The sequence below is a fragment of the Polyodon spathula genome, chromosome 22 (genome assembly GCF_017654505.1).
Source record: "Polyodon spathula isolate WHYD16114869_AA chromosome 22, ASM1765450v1, whole genome shotgun sequence".
Taxonomy (NCBI): domain Eukaryota; kingdom Metazoa; phylum Chordata; class Actinopteri; order Acipenseriformes; family Polyodontidae; genus Polyodon; species Polyodon spathula.
In genome coordinates this window covers 269,932-289,119 of record NC_054555.1, presented here as the reverse complement: position 1 = coordinate 289,119, position 19,188 = coordinate 269,932, and the positions used below count along the sequence as shown (strand labels likewise).

The following is a 19,188-nucleotide window of genomic DNA, read 5'->3' as shown; positions in this document are numbered from 1 at the left end:
AATCCAGGAACACACACAGCAATAGAGAGGGATATGAGACCGTGCATAGAAAGGAATTAAACACCGCTGTTAAAACTAAGTGGCTGAAGTTCCTTCAGTTTGCATGCAAAATAAGGTCATGTCCCCAGACAATGGTGCCCTCTGCTGGACTGCTTCTGTTAGTGGTGCATCCTGTTGATAAACCCCTGCAGATAAAAGCTCTATGAAAAATAGCCTGTGCTAGGAACCCTACAGACACGCTTCAGTCCTGGTTGCATTTCTGAAGCAGCAGAAGCAGCTTGTGCTGTCTGGAGATAGGCCAGGCGAGTCCAGGATGCTGTGAGAGCCGGGGAGGCTCGGCTGTTAATCACACGCAATGTTTTCATGCGTTTCACAGAACCTGAAGCGCGTGGCCGAGGTGTGGATGGACGAGTATGCAGAGTACATTTACCAGCGCAGGCCCGAGTACAGACACCTCTCTGCTGGGGACACGAGCATGCAGAAGCAGCTCAGGAGCGCCCTGAAATGTAAAAGCTTCAAGTGGTTCATGACGGAGGTGGCTTGGGATCTGCCCAAGCACTACCCACCCGTGGAGCCTCCAGCAGCGGCATGTTTGCAGTCAGAGATGGGCAGGGATTGTCAGGAGGTCAGTTGCAAGTAAATCCGCTCCTTGTTTCTCCTGTATTATGCAAGCATTTCTCTTGAAGCAGTTCTTTTTCTTTGCATTCATGCCTGGCACTGTCGCAGCATCAGCAGCAAGAGGAGCTTGGGAAACTTGTGTTCACACAAGGAGCAGAACAGAGGAGCAAAGAAACGCACCCACACACCTTAGCTTGACAGAGGAGCTGGGAAACTTCTACACACAGAATAATGAAGCAGAGGAGCATGTTGAGAACGCTCACAGCAGTTCTATTAAACAGAGGAGCTCTGGGAATAGTGCCATTCACACACAATGCAGAACAGAGCAGCCTGGGAAACGCATTGCACACAGCTGCAGAACAAGGAAAATGGGAAACGCATTCACACACAGTGCAGAACAGAGGAGCAGGGAAACGCATTCACACACAGGACAGAACAGAGGAGCATGGGAAACGCATTTCAAAGCAGACCGTTCTTATGAATGCAGAGGTGCTGATGGGAAACGCATTCACACACAATGCAGAACAGAGGAGCATGGGAAACGCATGTCACACACAGTGCAGAACAGAGGAGCTGTGGGAAACGCTGTTCACACACAGCTCAGAACAGAGGAGCATGGGAAACGCATTCACACACAGTGCAGAACAGAGGAGCATTCAAACGCCTGAGCACACAGTGCAGAACAGAGGAGCAGTGGGAAACGCATTCACACACCAATGCAGAACAGAGGAGCACACGCAATACACACAGTGCAGAACAGAGGAGCATGGGAAACGCATTCACACACAGTGCAGAACAGAGGAGCATGGGAAACGCATTCACACACAGTGCAGAACAGAGGAGCATGGGAAACGCATTCACACACAGTGCAGAACAGAGGAGCGTGGGAAACGCATTCACACACAGTGCAGAACAGAGGAGCGTGGGAAACGCATTCACACACAGTGCAGAACAGAGGAGCGTGGGAAACGCATTCACACACAGTGCAGAACAGAGGAGCAGCAGAAACGCATTCACACACAGTGCAGAACAGAGGAGCATGGGAAACGCATTCACACACAGTGCAGAACAGAGGAGCATGGGAAACGCATTCACACACAGTGCAGAACAGAGGAGCATGGGAAACGCATTCACACACAGTGCAGAACAGAGGAGCATGGGAAACGCATTCACACACAGTGCAGAACAGAGGAGCATGGGAAACGCATTCACACACAGTGCAGAACAGAGGAGCAATGGAAACGCATTCACACACAGTGCAGAACAGAGGAGCGTGGGAAACGCATTCACACACAGTGCAGAACAGAGGAGCATGGGAAACGCATTCACACACAGTGCAGAACAGAGGAGCATGGGAAACGCATTCACACACAGTGCAGAACAGAGGAGCAAGGGAAACGCATTCACACACAGTGCAGAACAGAGGAGCATGGGAAACGCATTCACACACAGTGCAGAACAGAGGAGCATGGGAAACGCATTCACACACAGTGCAGAACAGAGGAGCATGGGAAACGCATTCACACACAGTGCAGAACAGAGGAGCATGGGAAACGCATTCACACACAGTGCAGAACAGAGGAGCATGGGAAACGCATTCACACACAGTGCAGAACAGAGGAGCATGGGAAACGCATTCACACACAGTGCAGAACAGAGGAGCATGGGAAACGCATTCACACACAGTGCAGAACAGAGGAGCATGGGAAACGCATTCACACACAGTGCAGAACAGAGGAGCATGGGAAACGCATTCACACACGGTACAGAACAGAGGAGCATGGGAAACAGTTTCACACTTCAGTTACGTGCACTTTTTATATGTCAGAACCCACGCTGTGTTCTGGAGCAGCATAGTGAGGTAGTTCGACTGGTTTGCAAAATGGTGTGTGCGTGTGCGTGTGTGTGTGTGCGCGTGCACGCATGCGTGTGTGTGTGTGTACTGTTAAAATAATCAAGTGAGAAAAATCAGAAGATTGTTGCCACCTTTTAAAAGCACAATATTAAAGTGAGAGATGCTGAAATACACACATGATATACTGTAGAAAGTGCAAATGCAAAGACTAATTCTCTGAGGGATATTTTGTCTTTTTTAAATGCTTAGAACAATTTTTCTGCTACTCCTTCCAGCAGCTCGACAGTTTCGTTCCAGTTTTACTATGATATTTCTGTTCTCATTTGAACTGGTTTCGGAGCCCAGCCGCTGGTCCTTGACCACATGGAAATGGCTCAGCGGGGCAAAGTCATGTATTTAAGTAGCTGAATTTAATGTATTTGCTGCTCCTGTCCAGATCCGCAACATAGGCACAGGCCTGTGTGTGGAGAGCAAGCACAGCGCCTCGGGCTCCCCCATCAGACTGGCGACCTGCCTCAAAGGAAGAGGGGAGGGTGGATGGAATCACGCACAGGTAATCAGGCTTCTATTGAAATACGGCTATGCAATAGGAGTCTTCGCCTAGTGGGAAACGTTTCCAATTGTGCCTGACCGTTTAGAACTGTTGAAGAAAATAATTCAGGACAAATCTAGGCGCTGGCCTTGGTGTTTACATAGTAAGTGTATAGTGCAGGCCCTTGTATTTCATATTCAATCTTTCTTCAGTCTGTTTCATTAACAGTGAAGTGCTGCACACATGCAGTCTTGTGATGGCTTTTCAGCACATGTTGGAAGTTTTCTAAATATCACCACAGTGTCTCCACATGTCACACAGTGATTAGTGCCATGCACAGTGACAGATGAAGAGAGGTAACAAGCCTCCTCCTCTGTTTTGAAGGTGTTCACGTTTGGCTGGCATGAAGATATTCGGCTGGGGGACCCGTTGCATGTGAAGAAGGTTTGCCTCGACGCGGTTTCGCACAACAGCCCCGTCACGCTGTACGACTGCCACGGGATGAAGGGCAACCAGCAGTGGAGATACAGGAAGGTAGGACTCTGAAAGAACTTCAGAGCTGCACCTTCACAGCAGCATGTTGAGAACAGCTTAGTACAGTAAAGGTCCATTTCTACACAGGCATATCTAGCGTTAGCACAGTCCTTTATAGATGTGGTACTTCATACAGGACTGAAGGGGATATACCGTCTACCTGAACCTAATCAATGTTGAACTTTCTCTCCAGGACAGAAGTATTTATCACCCGATCACAAACAGCTGCCTGGACTGCCGTGTGCCAGAGAGACAAGTCTTCATGAGTGGCTGTGACTCTACATCACAGACACAGCACTGGCTCTTTCAGAAAACAAACTCCACAGTCCTGGAAGAGTTCAACAGAGACACTTAAACGCTCGCACTTCTTACCAATAGAGAGTTTATCACAGGGGTCGCGTGGGGTGCCGCAGGTTTACTTGGGTATTTTTTTTTAAGGTTTTATAAGAAGAAAAATCGTTAGAAGGGATATTTCTCAGGAGTGATTTTATTGGTGCAATGGGCAAGCCAGGCTAGATATACATTGTCTTGAATGTACAAAGAAAACTGAAAAGTTGTGTGAAACACCTCACTGCTGTCCAGTATTGAAATCTGAATGGTTGGGATAATGTTGTAAACTTGGTGAGATGGAATTGTGTCTCCTTCATGCAGAATAGATACTCCTTCATGCAGGACAATGACAGAGACAAACTGGTACCAAACAAAGACAGACGCATTCGATACTTTGCCAGATTGCACAAGCACTGTAATTACTGAAAGCAAAATTGAAATTCGATCTAAAAGCTTAAATGCCATTAAGACATCAGGCAAGTCAATTTTCTACAGCCCGTTAAACACTTAATACCAGGGATCTCTTTGCAAAGAAACCATGAAGGCACTCGAGCAATCAAAGAGCAGACAGATTTATGAAATGGCACACTTCACTAAAGAATTGAAATTTAATTTCACATCATTTTATGATGTTCTTGTATTGAATGCATTACAGTGAACTTGGAGGGAACGTTCTGCACAAAAACAAAAGGATGTCTTGTGCAATTCTTCTTCTGTGGCTTGTCCAGTTCTTACTTTATTTTTTTGATTGAAACGCACTGGTGTAAATGTTAAAGGGAGATGTTTTTAATGCAGGAGCTCTTGCAATGTTAAACTTGAATGGAATTTCTTTCAGACACGCGTTCCTGGAGGGATTGTTCCCATCATCGATGTTCCCTTCCTGCACAAGCTCTTTGAGGCTCTGCTCGTGGGTTTGCTGCTGAAAACATTCTTGTTTGTGATTTTGGTGCAGATTGTCCTGCTCTGGTGGTAAAGCTGCAGTCCTGAGATAGTTAGCCGTGTGTTTGAAAGTGCAAACCTGTATTGTGTGTGTTTTCATTGAGGAAATAAATAACATATTGTTTCTAAATTGCAGCGGGGCAAAAGGGACAACTGTTTTCAAAAGGCCTGTTTGTTAGGTTTAGAGTAATATATTGTAGCTTTAGAACTACAGTTTAATTAATAAAGGGATTTATTGAAAAGAGTTGGCTTCTTTAGCATTTGAGAATTGTTGCAATAAGTCAGGCTGTGCCGTGTGAAATATCACACAGCGAAGAGAAAGCTCCACTAAACCAAAAGGATCACGAACAAATAATGCTTTGTAGAAGTCACCGAATGACTCTTGCTAGTGGCGTCAGCTCCCCAGCTTTACTGTACAGTCATAGCATTCTCTCCACCTCTCTCATCTGCTGCAGCTGCTTCACATTGACCAGGGCTATCGCAAAGCTAGGGGTTATTTAACCATGTCCAGCCTGGCCACCTCATATAGTGGGGGCAGATATATAGCAAACTCTTCTAGTGTGTGTATGGGGACATGTGGAAGACACACATGCATGATAATTTCATATGAGCCAGGTTGAAAGAAATTGAAATACCAAAGATGCTTGTGTTCAGTTTCTAATTTACACAAATACACTGTCTGTGTCTTCTCCTGTCTGCCTGCCTGTCTGTCTGCCTCTCTGCTGAGAATCCCCGCGTTATTGTTATATATCTGAAATGTTTCATCGTATTTTGCATTATTTTACTTTCTAATTTTAATCTTTCATTGCCCCAGTTTTTTTTTCATGGAATAATGAAATGTGTCTCAGTGTTCTTGCACCCTGTCTGTAATTTTTTTCCATGCTGGAAGGGACAGTTGTAACATGTTGTTATTGACAGTGCATGGATTTTGTTGTGTATTCTGGGTTGATTCTGCCCCTTGTTATCAATAGTATAACCGCTACACACATGCATTTCTTTGTTGATAGATATGTGGTTTTATTATTCTTATTAAAAGGCTTTGGGTGTTTACTAAATGAAGGCTGTAACTGGGTGTAATTGTAAACTGTGGCGTTGCTATGGTGATTCTAACATGCAGCTGTGGAATTGTGAACTGTGTTGATTCCTCTCAGGCACCTGGGTATTCCTGTTTAAAATGCAGCCGTATCATTAATCAGCACCACACAGTGTTTTCAGCATTAACGCTCTGGGGGAAGATCTCATTATTTCATTCTGCACCGCCTCACAGCTGCCTTGCAAACGCATTTCACTTGACAGAGGGATTGGAAAAGAAACGCTTTGAATGAATTATTATGGGATTAAAGGGGCTTGGCGTGGAAGAGTGAGACTTGGTAAATAACCTTCATATTGGATCATTTTGTTTCTGGACCAATACAAAAATAAATGTTGCTGCTGGGGAAGAATTGACAATATTTTTTACAATTTAAAACATTATTGTCCATGTGAGGGAAGAGCTCATTGTAACCCTAAAGTTGTGAGGTACAAGGCTGGTCAAACCCAAATGGACATTTTGTAACTCCAGAGTTTCCTTTTTTCTTTTTTTTTTTTTAACTGACTTTTAGATAACTGTAAAATCGTACTTCGATATTTAACAAACTGTAAAACTAAATGAGAATTGTATAATATTTTTTCTGAGCTTGTAAAATAAAGTGTCTTTTATATATTGACGTGTCTTTTGTTTTGAATGGATTTGAATTCTGAAATGATTGTACCTTACAACTGCATTAAAATAGTTTTGACAAAGCAAGTGTGACCGTGAAGAGGAAGGGTCCGGTGACACTCGTGCAATGAGGAATAGGGTTCACTTGGAGATCCGGTCAGGTGCTGTATAGTCAGTGCTGTATAGGCAGTGAGATGCTGTATGGTATAGGTAGCATTGATAGTACTGCTATTGTCGTACTGACAGCCCATTCATATAGCGCGTCTATCGCAGTCTTATTTGGTCCGGATGTATCTACATTTTCACTGGACTGGTGTTGCTCTAGTAATTTACATGCATGTTGAAGCATAAGATTATAAACAGGATATTTAGTGCCCTGGGACGCCTTCCTCACGACCAGCATGATCCAGGGAGCACAGGGACAGCTCAGCCCTCTGCTGCAGCGCTGGGGTGATGGCAGGTGCTGTGAAGGGTTCTTATTGGTCAGTGGAATCCACTTCTGAGAATACTCACTATTCTGCGTGCTGTGATGGGACGGGTCCATCTCACTCTATGTAACTTTTTTTCCCAGTGTTAAAAAACAAGGCACACAGGGTTCTTCCTGTATAGCACTGTATAGCACTGTATAGTTCCAGTATGGGTAAAGGGTGCTTCCTGTATAGCACTGTATAGTTCCAGTATGGGTAAAGGGTGCTTCCTGTATAGCACTGTATAGTTCCAGTATGGGTAAAGGGTGCTTCCTGTATAGCACTGTATAGTTCCAGAATGGGTAAAGGGTGCTTCCTGTATAGCACTGTATAGTTCCAGTATGGGTAAAGGGTGCTTGCTGTATAGCACTGTATAGTTCCAGTATGGGTAAAGGGTGCTTGCTGTATAGCACTGTATAGTTCCAGTATGGGTAAAGGGTGCTTGCTGTATAGCACTGTATAGTTCCAGTATGGGTAAAGGGTGCTTGCTGTATAGCACTGTATAGTTCCAGTATGGGTAAAGGGTGCTTCCTGTATAGCACTGTATAGTTCCAGTATGGGTAAAGGGTGCTTGGTATAGCACTGTATAGTTCCAGTATGGGTAAAGGGTGCTTGCTGTATAGCACTGTATAGTTCCAGTATGGGTAAAGGGTGCTTCCTGTATAGCACTGTATAGTTCCAGTATGGGTAAAGGGTGCTTGCTGTATAGCACTGTATAGTTCCAGTATGGGTAAAGGGTGCTTCCTGTATAGCACTGTATAGTTCCAGTATGGGTAAAGGGTGCTTGCTGTATAGCACTGTATAGTTTCAGTATGGGTAGTATCTCCTACACATAGCCCTGCTAACTAAAGCATGATTACCTTACTATGAGCCCTATTTGAATCCCAGCACTGTACCGTACGAGTCATAACTGCACGCCAACGACACAACATACGACACACGTGTTGTCTTTACTGAGACGTGTAGCATGCAGCGTGTACATTGTCTGATTTCGTTTAAAACGCGTGTGTGTATGTTTCCTTTTGAAGACTAAGCAATTAGTGGAGGTAAAGGGGTGTTCTTTTTAAAAACCGAGAGGGGGGAACGGCTATGGGACTGTGCGCAATGAAACTGGAATCGTGCAGCCCGCCTGCACATCCTTACCTAAAACACAAACACTAGCGCTAATCGAGGAAGTAAAGCAGCCCGTGAGAGTGACAGGCGCATTCCTCCAATAGCAAAAACCACTTCGGACGTTACCGCCCTGCCATTTAACAAACTACCCAATCGGAGCTGGCGGGGAGGCACTTCCGCAACCAGGACCTGTACATTGTGGAAGCTCGTTTTCTGTGAAGTGTATCGCAGTTGCATGTAGTTAACTGCAATAACTGTACTGGGTTTTTTAAAACTAAATTAAAGGTTTGGTTATTTATTCTTTCACCGGAGGATTTTGAGCACACCGGCGGTTTATCCTCGCTGTTTAATCTCCGAAGGACCCGGGCGATCGTGGTATCATTTGTATGTCAAGTCCTCCTGGGCACTGAATTGCACACTGTCGCTTTCTCGTTCTCTAACCGGTGGCGGAGTGGCAAAGAAAAAGTGCATTTCAGATTAGGGTCTTATTTTGTGTACACCATTGCATTTCAGTTGCACGCTGCTTGCGGTGGTTCATTTGCAGAAACGTGTTAATTAGGACTGTGCATCGTGGTTAGTGCTGGAGCAGGTTATTTCGCGAAAGCTGCTAACAGCTGAGTGGTTTGGCATCGTGCTGGGTGACTGCCGGCACATCGTTATAATGACGTGCTGAGCGACAGGCCTCGGGTTTCCTCTCATAGCGTATCTTGTTCTCAGCTCGCCTGCTGTATTTTTTGTAACTTTGTGTCGCACGTTGTATAGTGTTATTTTTAGTTGGGGGCGAGGATATACTTTTTTTTTTTTTTTTTTTTTTTATCTATAAACTCGCTGTTTGGTTAACGTTGTGTGCAGTGTTGTTTGGTTTCTCGACTACAGATCTTGAATATATATTTTCTGTTTGCTTAATGCCACTACAGACCGTAATACAACATACACCGAGTGTATTTGCTTTTTAAAAACAATATAAAGTCGCCTTTAAAGATTCTTAGAGCGCGCATTTTAAAACCGATTCGTGGCGTTTAAGATTGAGAAGAAGCGATGAATGGGTTCAGTACCGAGGAGGACAGCCACGACGGCCCTCCTGTTGCCCCGTTTTACGGCCAGAGCTGCTGCCTGATCGAGGACGGGGAGCGCTGCGGCCGATCAGCTGGGAACGCCTCCTTTAGCAAGCGGATCCAGAAGAGCATCTCCCAAAAGAAACTTAAACTGGATATCGACAAAAGCGTGAGTATCTTTAATGTGTGTGAAAATCAAATCCAAGCGAAGTACCGGTACGACTGCAGGATGCTGACTGTCTTGTGTATCAGAATGCGCTGGGAAGTCATCCCGGTCGCCACGCCTCTTAAGGGCGGTTGCTAAGGAAGCTCCATTTGGTGTAAGGTGCAGGAATGCTGATCTGAGCGTTGAAAAGAATAATAGCCTGCATTGAAATAGACTGGAGCGTCCTGCTGCTGACCTCGCTGGACCCGTTACACCGCGGCAATCGCCTTCTGCATGCAAATTCACATCCCTTTTAAAAGATAAATAAAAAATGACCTTGTTTAGAATGTAAAACTTGATGCTTTCTCTACGTGGTGGTCCACACGCTGTCATTAGATAACGCAACATCCTTGGTATTTTATAGCAAATCGTTTGTTTAAAAAATAAGTATTTTCCCCATAGCCTCGTGTGCTAATATTGATTATTGATTGTATTTCTTTTTCGTGATGATCTTAAAGCTGTTCAAATATAACCAATGTCTTCATAGCTTTCCTGTGATAGATGAGCTATCAGCAATGGCATTAAGACTCCCGTTGCATGGTGGTTTGAGCCGTTCCTGGTTTCACTGGGATGAGATTCCGAGTCGGAGTGTAATTGTTGGTTTGTGTGTGTTCCAGGTCAGGCATCTGTATATCTGTGATTTCCACAAGAACTTCATCCAGAGTATTCGCAACAAGAGGAAGAGAAAGACCAGCGATGACGGGGGGGACTCTCCAGACCACGATGCAGAAGTGCCAGAGGTAACACAGCAGCCATTAAACCAATCAGTGAGCAGTCAGAGGTAACGCAGTAGCCACTGAACCAATCAGTGAGCAGCCAGAGGTAACGCAGCAGCCACTGAACCAGTCAATGAGCAGTCAGAGGTAACGCAGTAGCCACTGAACCAATCAGTGAGCAGCCAGAGGTAACGCAGTAGCCACTGAACCAGTCAATGAGCAGTCAGAGGTAACGCAGCAGCCACTGAACCAGTCAATGAGCAGTCAGAGGTAACGCAGCAGCCACTGAACCAATCAATGAGGAGTCAGAGGTAACACAGCAGCCACTGAACCAATCAATGAGCAGTCAGAGGTAACGCAGCAGCCACTGAACCAATCAATGAGCAGTCAGAGGTAACGCAGTAGCCACTGAACCAATCAATGAGCAGTCAGAGGTAACGCAGCAGCCACTGAACCAATCATTGAGCAGCCAGAGGTAACACAGCAGCCACTGAACCAGTCAGTGAGCAGCAGGTCCAGCACCACTGCCTCTTCATTCAGCGAGTAGCTGTTTTCAGCAGCAACACCCAGGTCATGTTTCACAAAGCAGTCTGCTCAGTTCACTTCCATAAATAACACGTTTCTCCTTTAATCATACAGACTCGCTGAGCTGATTTCTACTCGACTTTCTCATTCTAGCTTCAAATACTGTTTTTCCAAACCGCTAAAAATAAGACAGCTTGCTAGCTAGCAGCCTGCTAAGTGCTGGCAGTGCTTTGTGAAACGGGCTCCTGAATTGTATGTATTTTTAAATAATTTTGAGTCAGTTTTCTGGGTATTTTCTTCTCAAAGCTTCACAGCAGGATGCACATGAATGGATCTGAAGCAGTCTTTTTGGCAGCCCTGTGTTGCTCTGTATGAATGCAGCATTGCACTGGATAATCCAATGGGTTTTATTGTCTGTTTTCCAGGTTGATTTGTTTCAGCTGCAGGTGAACACGCTGCGCCGTTACAAAAGGCATTACAAGCTACAGACCAGACCTGGCCTCAACAAAGCTCAGCTGGCAGAGGTACGATTCAGTGATTTAAATCATGCGCAGTTTGATTTAAAGAAAGGAGCACGTTTTCATTGTCCTAGGGACTAGCTAATATATTTCTTGTAAGCGCGTTCTAGTAATGATAGCTAGATAGCAGCGTGCAGTGCTGTGGTGAAGAGCACTTCTCTGAGCTCTCAGGCTTCCTTTTGATTTCCAGTGTGTTCTGCAGAAAGTCACTTTGGGACGTCAGGACTATATGAATGTATTTGAAACTGCCTCTGAAAACATGAGTTTCCCCACTCCCCAAAGGTAACAGGCTGCTGTGAGCTAAATGAACCCCAAGCCAGCTCAGCGCTCAGAGTTCCTATTGGTGCAGGCTTGTTTCTTCTGAAAATCGATAAGCTCAGTGTGCATTGTTCAGTGGCACTGCGTCCAAACACAGTCAAGTCGTGACGTTTCCAATAAAGGAAAGAGAAAGAAGCAGCGGGGCGGAATCATGAAATACAGACTCTGCGTAAATATACAATCGAAGGCTTTTCAAATCCCCTTTCTGACTGCATGCTTGTTTCCTTCATTTCGTAACTGACTCCTACCAAGCAGTTGCTGGACTAAGTTACTGAGACTGGAGGTGCAGTTGGTTGAGGATTGCAGGATTCAGCTGTGAGTCGACACATTAACACACTGTAGCCAGCAGAGACCTTGTGACATCATGCCTGCATGCTGTTTTATTGATCATCTTTGTTTTTTTTACTGTTTGCATTGCAATTGTTCTGAAGTGTCCAAGTACAGCTTCATGTGTTTTTAGCTGACTCTCAAAGCCACTGAGCACTTGTCTCGTCTTGTTCACCCTGTTCCTGTGCATTGTGTCCTGCTGCTCTGAACTGTGCTGGCACTAGAAAGGTTCCAGCCTCGCTCTCAGTTTCCAGTCCAGACCCTGCTGCACTAGAAAAGAAAAGGCAAGATGTGGAATAGGCAGTGGACTTCTCTTATGTGTCTGAACACCAACACAGAACTCTGTCTCTGTTGCACAGTAATATATCAAATTAGATAAAAAAAAAAAAAAAAAAAAACCTTGCGCTTCAGCTGCTGCTTGCTATTTTGAGTGAAATGTTAAATAGTGATAACCGTAACCCTAATCCTAGTAGTTTTCAGTTGTCAGCTAGCAGGTGGAGCACTCGCGGTCAGCCATGTGGTTCCAGTTATTTCTGATGTTTCAGTGTTTCCAGCCTGTTTGAGTCGTTAGGGGGTTTGCTGAACAATCGGACCGATTCTGCAGTCGCGGAGCGCTCCCAAGGATTTCAGAGTGCCAGACATGTTGTAATTTGATCTGCACACCATTTAAGAGTGGAAGTCAACAGTTTATTCAATTAGTGGCGCGTTCAGATATGATTGTGCTGTAGTTCTTTGTCAGTGGCAAAGTAAAATACGCAGCTTCGCAGGTGTTGTTATTGTTTATTATCATTATTATTATTATGAAGCCCACATTTTCAAGTAGTACTCTGTGCGTTTGTGTGTGTGTGTGATTGGTGGAGGGGAGTCAGAAAGGGTTGTGTGGTGATGGGAGTTTTTTGTTGTCTTTAAATGAGTGTGTTTGCAGTCTGCTCTGGAGGGCATGATGTTGAAGGCTCATTATTCACTGTGTGTTTCTTTAGACTGTCAGTCGCCACTTCAGGAATATCCCCGTGAACGAGAAGGAGACCCTGACCTACTTCATCTACATGGTGAAAAGCAACAAGAGCCGGCTGGAGCACAAATCAGAAAGCAGCAAAGCACTGGAATAAGTGTGCGCCTTTCTCTTTCTTTACAGCTTTGAATAACTGCTGGGATACAAACCAAGCATGATGGAGAGAAAGATTGCATTGCAGGCAGCCACACCTCCCTCCTCAAGACTGCGTATCCATTCAAAACCGTAGCTACGATGTATATCACACAGCCATACTTACAGCTTGGGACAAAAGTGTTGCATTACGTTGAGCTTTAGGATTGAGACAGAAACTATAGAAGTCTACCGGAAGCCATAATAGTACAGTATTTAAATTTGTCAGTTTTTCGTTAAGTATACTGAAGACGAAGCTGTATGTATAGACTAACGTTATTCAGAAGGTTTAATTCAGCTTTATGAAGCAAAATGAGTTAATTCTGTAGGGTGATGCAAAACTTTTGGACATGGTTGTAGATACTATATATCAAATTCTGAATGGTGCAAAAGCATTTAGTTAGGAAAATGTCGTATCCCTACACAGTGGGGAAAGAAAACATTTTTTTGGAGCTAACTGTTATTTTGAAAATATTTCACGCGAGTGATAAGATTGTGTGCCAAAACACAAAGAAAATGAAATCTGTTCTTGTAAAGTATGAGAACAAAGCCAAACGATACAAGACTGGCGTGAAAACCAGACTGAGATTGATTCGGGGACGTGCAGCCGTTAGAAGTGTGTTACAGAATTAGGGAAGCGTGTGCTTTGCACGCTGTAGATAGATCTGTTACTGTCCCAGTGTAGGATGGCATGTTCCTGAGACTCGCTGCAGACGCAGTGCTTTGTGGAAGTGGGGGGTTGTTTGACATATTGAATATCTCGATACTTCTGCTTGTTTTCTACACAGCGGGCTGGCATGGAAGCCCATGCAGGTGTTTGATTTGATGTATTGACACGTGTGTACATTTTCAGATTCGTGAATGCGTCGTTCTTGTGTCCCTTAAAGCTAAGCTGTTTGCGCTACTATTTGTGTCTTTATATAATTTTTATTTTAGTGACGTTGGTATTGTGTTTTTTTTTAATACTGTATTTTGTGCATCTTTCTAAAAGTTTCAGAACATCAATATGAAAGCAGGGGAACGGATGCCAGCCTGTTCTGATTTATTACAGTGTGAAAATCTTAACCCTGCCTGTTTTGAAAATACTACGCCTTCCAACTAAAAAAGGACTTTAAGCTTCAGGTTTGTGAGGAGGGTGCGCTTGGGTCTCGCTTGTTTCCATGGTAAAGCATGTTACCAGGCAGTGGAGGGGGGCTGGTGCTTGCTACCAGGCAGTGGAGGGGGGGGGCTGTGCTTGTTACCAGGCAGTGGAGGGGGGGCTGGGCTCTTGGTTAATAATCTGCGTGTGCTACGTTTTGTCTGAAGTAAAGCACTGGGGGAGCTACATTGAACAGGGAAGCGCTGTATCAAGATGTGAATGACAAGGGCACTGAGACCAACACAGCAACAGGCAGGGATGCAAGTAAATACTCCCATTGTGTAGCAGTGTGATCCGTTCCTGGTTTCACTACAACTAATAAGACAGATCTGCACGTGTTCCCTGTCCACTGGGGCTAATTGAGCTCGTAGCACTAAAACCTGCAGTGGGAAGCTGCTAAGCATCTCTGAGCCTGTGCTAGGAAGAGAATGAAGTGGCACACTGTTTCCTGTGCTGGATCCCCCTCCACTGTTTACTGAAGCACATTCACCTCAAATACACACTTGTGTTAAAAAAAAAAAAAAAAAAAAAACAACTGCTTCAAGTGAACTGTGCTTCATGTACACTTGCACATATTCTGTATAGGGACTTTTCACTTTGAAAGTAGAGACTTCACGTTTTGTTTTTTTTTGAAATGAAGGTTCGGCGGGGGGGGCGGGGCGAGTTCCCACCCAAGTAAGCCCCCCCCCCCCCCCCCCCCCCTCAAGCTTGTGTTGCTACCTGCATTGCACCTGTACCCATGCAGAATCCATGTATATACATTGTTACTGCATTGCCACCCTGATGTTTCATTATGTCCTCTTGATTTTATCTTTATACAGAAATCCATTCAACCAAAATCATGTAGAGAACATTTTGCATTCAAGTATTAAGAAAGAACTGCAGCAGTAACACTTGGCACAAACCTGTATGTAAATACTGCTGTTAAAGATGATTCAATCTCTAACTCTGCAGGAGTGGAATCAGGAATTTCCTATGCCGTCCAGTACATGCCAGATTAGCTTTATTTTGATAGGATCCTGTATTATTTTACAGCAATCCCAGAAAATGTGTTTTTCTTTCAGGGTTTTTGTAAGATGTTACAACACCCCCTGTATGTACTGTCTTGAGATATGATTGCTATGCTGTATGTTCTTCCATAGAAATATATACAAATGGTTGCTTCCTGTTTCTAATAAAAATTCTTTGTACAGTAGAAACAAATTTGTGCTCTTTATTTTAGAAAGTATTTAAAGGCTGACTGCAAGGTTTACTGAGGGCTGGGTGTGTGTGTGTAAGCTCTGTGTATGTGTGATCTGCAATCCAGCATGTTCCTCGTGCAGTTACCAGGGTCCCAGCCTCCCGGGATCCAGCGTGTGTGAGCTGCAATCCAGCATGTTCCTCGTGCAGTTACCAGGGTCCCAGCCTCCCGGGATCCAGCGTGTGTGAGCTGCAATCCAGCATGTTCCTCGTGCAGTTACCAGGGTCCCAGCCTCCCGGGATCCAGCGTGTGTGAGCTGCAATCCAGCATGTTCCTCGTGCAGTTACCAGGGTCCCAGCCTCCCGGGATCCAGCGTGTGTGAGCTGCAATCCAGCATGTTCCTCGTGCAGTTACCAGGGTCCCAGCCTCCCGGGATCCAGCGTGTGTGAGCTGCAATCCAGCATGTTCCTCGTGCAGTTACCAGGGTCCCAGCCTCCCGGGATCCAGCGTGTGTGAGCTGCAATCCAGCATGTTCCTCGTGCAGTTACCAGGGTCCCAGCCTCCCGGGATCCAGCGTGTGTGAGCTGCAATCCAGCATGTTCCTCGTGCAGTTACCAGGGTCCCAGCCTCCCGGGATCCAGCGTGTGTGAGCTGCAATCCAGCATGTTCCTCGTGCAGTTACCAGGGTCCCAGCCTCCCGGGATCCAGCGTGTGTGAGCTGCAATCCAGCATGTTCCTCGTGCAGTTACCAGGGTCCCAGCCTCCCGGGATCCAGCGTGTGTGAGCTGCAATCCAGCATGTTCCTCGTGCAGTTACCAGGGTCCCAGCCTCCCGGGATCCAGCGTGTGTGAGCTGCAATCCAGCATGTTCCTCGTGCAGTTACCAGGGTCCCAGCCTCCCGGGATCCAGCGTGTGTGAGCTGCAATCCAGCATGTTCCTCGTGCAGTTACCAGGGTCCCAGCCTCCCGGGATCCAGCGTGTGTGAGCTGCAATCCAGCATGTTCCTCGTGCAGTTACCAGGGTCCCAGCCTCCCGGGATCCAGCGTGTGTGAGCTGCAATCCAGCATGTTCCTCGTGCAGTTACCAGGGTCCCAGCCTCCCGGGATCCAGCGTGTGTGAGCTGCAATCCAGCATGTTCCTCGTGCAGTTACCAGGGTCCCAGCCTCCCGGGATCCAGCGTGTGTGAGCTGCAATCCAGCATGTTCCTCGTGCAGTTACCAGGGTCCCAGCCTCCCGGGATCCAGCGTGTGTGAGCTGCAATCCAGCATGTTCCTCGTGCAGTTACCAGGGTCCCAGCCTCCTGGGATCCAGCGTGTGTGAGCTGCAATCCAGCATGTTCCTCGTGCAGTTACCAGGGTCCCAGCCTCCTGGGATCCAGCGTGTGTGAGCTGCAATCCAGCATGTTCCTCGTGCAGTTACCAGGGTCCCAGCCTCCCGGGATCCAGCGTGTGTGAGCTGCAATCCAGCATGTTCCTCGTGCAGTTACCAGGGTCCCAGCCTCCCGGGATCCAGCGTGTGTGAGCTGCAATCCAGCATGTTCCTCGTGCAGTTACCAGGGTCCCAGCCTCCTGGGATCCAGCGTGTGTGAGCTGCAATCCAGCATGTTCCTCGTGCAGTTACCAGGGTCCCAGCCTCCCGGGATCCAGCGTGTGTGAGCTGCAATCCAGCATGTTCCTCGTGCAGTTACCAGGGTCCCAGCCTCCCGGGATCCAGCGTGTGTGAGCTGCAATCCAGCATGTTCCTCGTGCAGTTACCAGGGTCCCAGCCTCCCGGGATCCAGCGTGTGTGAGCTGCAATCCAGCATGTTCCTCGTGCAGTTACCAGGGTCCCAGCCTCCTGGGATCCAGCGTGTGTGACCTGCTGCAATCCAGCATGTTCCTCGTGCAGTTACCAGGGTCCCAGCCTCCCGGGATCCAGCGTGTGTGAGCTGCAATCCAGCATGTTCCTCGTGCAGTTACCAGGGTCCCAGCCTCCCGGGATCCAGCGTGTGTGAGCTGCAATCCAGCATGTTCCTCGTGCAGTTACCAGGGTCCCAGCCTCCCGGGATCCAGCGTGTGTGAGCTGCAATCCAGCATGTTCCTCGTGCAGTTACCAGGGTCCCAGCCTCCTGGGATCCAGCGTGTGTGAGCTGCAATCCAGCATGTTCCTCGTGCAGTTACCAGGGTCCCAGCCTCCCGGGATTCAGCGTGTGTGAGCTGCAATCCAGCGTGTTCCTCGTGCAGTTACCAGGGTCCCAGCCTGGGATCAGCGTGTGTGAGCTGCAATCCAGCATGTTCCTCGTGCAGTTAGCAGGGTCCCAGCCTCCCGGGATTCAGCGTGTGTGAGCTGCACAGCATGAGGTAATTACCAGTGTAACAGCCACCTGTTTATTGAATAAAAGCAGTACTGGGTCAATAAATCTTTATTTTATATAGTGCCTTTATAGTGGACCACTATCACAAAGCGTTTTACAAGACGCATAATGCACAATGAACAGAGTCTTGACACATGCTGGTGAAATCTGTTGCATGGGGTGTGTGTTCAGTTACATCAATATTGGGTTGATATAGAATTTAGAGAAGAAAAAAAAATATCAAAAGACAGATTTTTGCATTTGAACAATTGAACATGTAACAATATGTTCGTTTGATTTTGTTGCATAGCAGTTCTATGCCCTGTATACTGTATCTTCTCTATTTTTAAACGCATGGTGGTCCCAGTTCTTCCACTTGAGGGCGGTGTTGTATGATAAATATATATATATATATATATATATTATATATATATATATATATATATATATATATATATATATATATATATATATATATAATATAAAATATTTGTGATGGGAAAGCAAACCACAATGTAGTGACAAATGAAAATGATTTTAGCAGAAGTGTATCGCACTGAGCGTTACGTATAAATCATCTTCACACAACAAACACACTTCTGAGAAGGGCCAGTGAGGTCCTTTATCAAAAGGAGCCGTTTTTCATATGGATTGGACATTAATATTGCACCTCATACACACGCATTTAAATGACCGTGAAATCGATGCAGTGAATATGATATCCACTGGGGGCGACAGAGAGGGGCGACAGGGCTTGTGAAGTGTTTCTATAAATAAGCATACCGCGACCACATTCGTAATGCTAGTGAATATGCAACCACGTGAAAAATCCGCAGCTGCACAATCTGCCATAGGTTAAGGTCAAGACAGGGAATAAGAATAATGCAACAGCAACAGCTGAATTGCCAACCGAACTGCCAATGCATAAGGAGGAGACTGTGTTGTTCAGTCTTGTAACTAGCAGGAATCTAGTTCAAATCCCACCTTACCATCCTAATCTCCTTGTGCTGCGTCTTTCGGGTGAGACGTTGTTAAGTGACTCTCGAGCTGATATGTATTTCACACACCCTTGTCTTATATCTTGTAAAGCGCTTTATGATGTGGGTTTCCACTATGAAAGGTGCTATATAAAGAGGATTATTATTATAAAGAAGTCTACTGACAGGTCCGTCGCAAATTATACTGCTAATAATAATAGTAATGCATTTTAAACCAATATCTTTACTTGATACGCAAATGCATTGTCAATTTAATGTATAAAAACATATTTAAGTAATAACTGAAATTACAATTTATGATATAAAAAATATTATTTAAAAAAAGGAATGAGTGTTTTGATCCCTGGAAGCTGGGACCCTGGTAACTGCACGAGGAACATGCAGGATTGCAGCTCACACACGCTGGATCCCGGGAGGCTGGGACCCTGGTAACTGCACGAGGAACATGCTGGATTGCAGCTCACACACGCTGGATCCCGGGAGGCTGGGACCCTGGTAACTGCACGAGGAACATGCTGGATTGCAGCTCACACACGCTGGATCCCGGGAGGCTGGGACCCTGGTAACTGCACGAGGAACATGCTGGATTGCAGCTCACACACGCTGGATCCCGGGAGGCTGGGACCCTGGTAACTGCACGAGGAA

The 19,188-nt window shown here is 45.9% G+C and overlaps 2 protein-coding genes across 2 annotated transcripts in view; both read left to right on the top strand.

Annotated features, from left to right (window-relative positions):
• The window catches only part of LOC121297375 (polypeptide N-acetylgalactosaminyltransferase 10-like), a 34,003-nt gene extending 27,493 nt beyond the window's left edge, over positions 1 to 6,510 (top strand). Inside the window, exons 9-12 of the mRNA XM_041223662.1 lie at positions 377 to 590; positions 2,875 to 3,026; positions 3,390 to 3,539; positions 3,733 to 6,510. Of these exons, the coding sequence (XP_041079596.1) occupies positions 377 to 590; positions 2,875 to 3,026; positions 3,390 to 3,539; positions 3,733 to 3,894 (678 nt within the window). The 3' untranslated portion in view covers positions 3,895 to 6,510. The remainder of the gene's footprint in view (positions 1 to 376; positions 591 to 2,874; positions 3,027 to 3,389; positions 3,540 to 3,732) is intronic.
• Positions 6,511 to 8,245: 1,735 nt separating this feature from the next.
• LOC121296775 (histone deacetylase complex subunit SAP30L-like) lies at positions 8,246 to 14,658 on the top strand. The gene is made up of 4 exons (XM_041222551.1): positions 8,246 to 9,311; positions 9,965 to 10,087; positions 11,014 to 11,112; positions 12,732 to 14,658. The coding sequence occupies exons 1-4, from the start codon at positions 9,126 to 9,128 to the stop codon at positions 12,858 to 12,860; spliced, it is 537 nt and encodes a 178-aa protein (XP_041078485.1). The 5' UTR covers positions 8,246 to 9,125; the 3' UTR covers positions 12,861 to 14,658.
• The last annotated feature ends 4,530 nt before the right edge of the window (positions 14,659 to 19,188 follow it).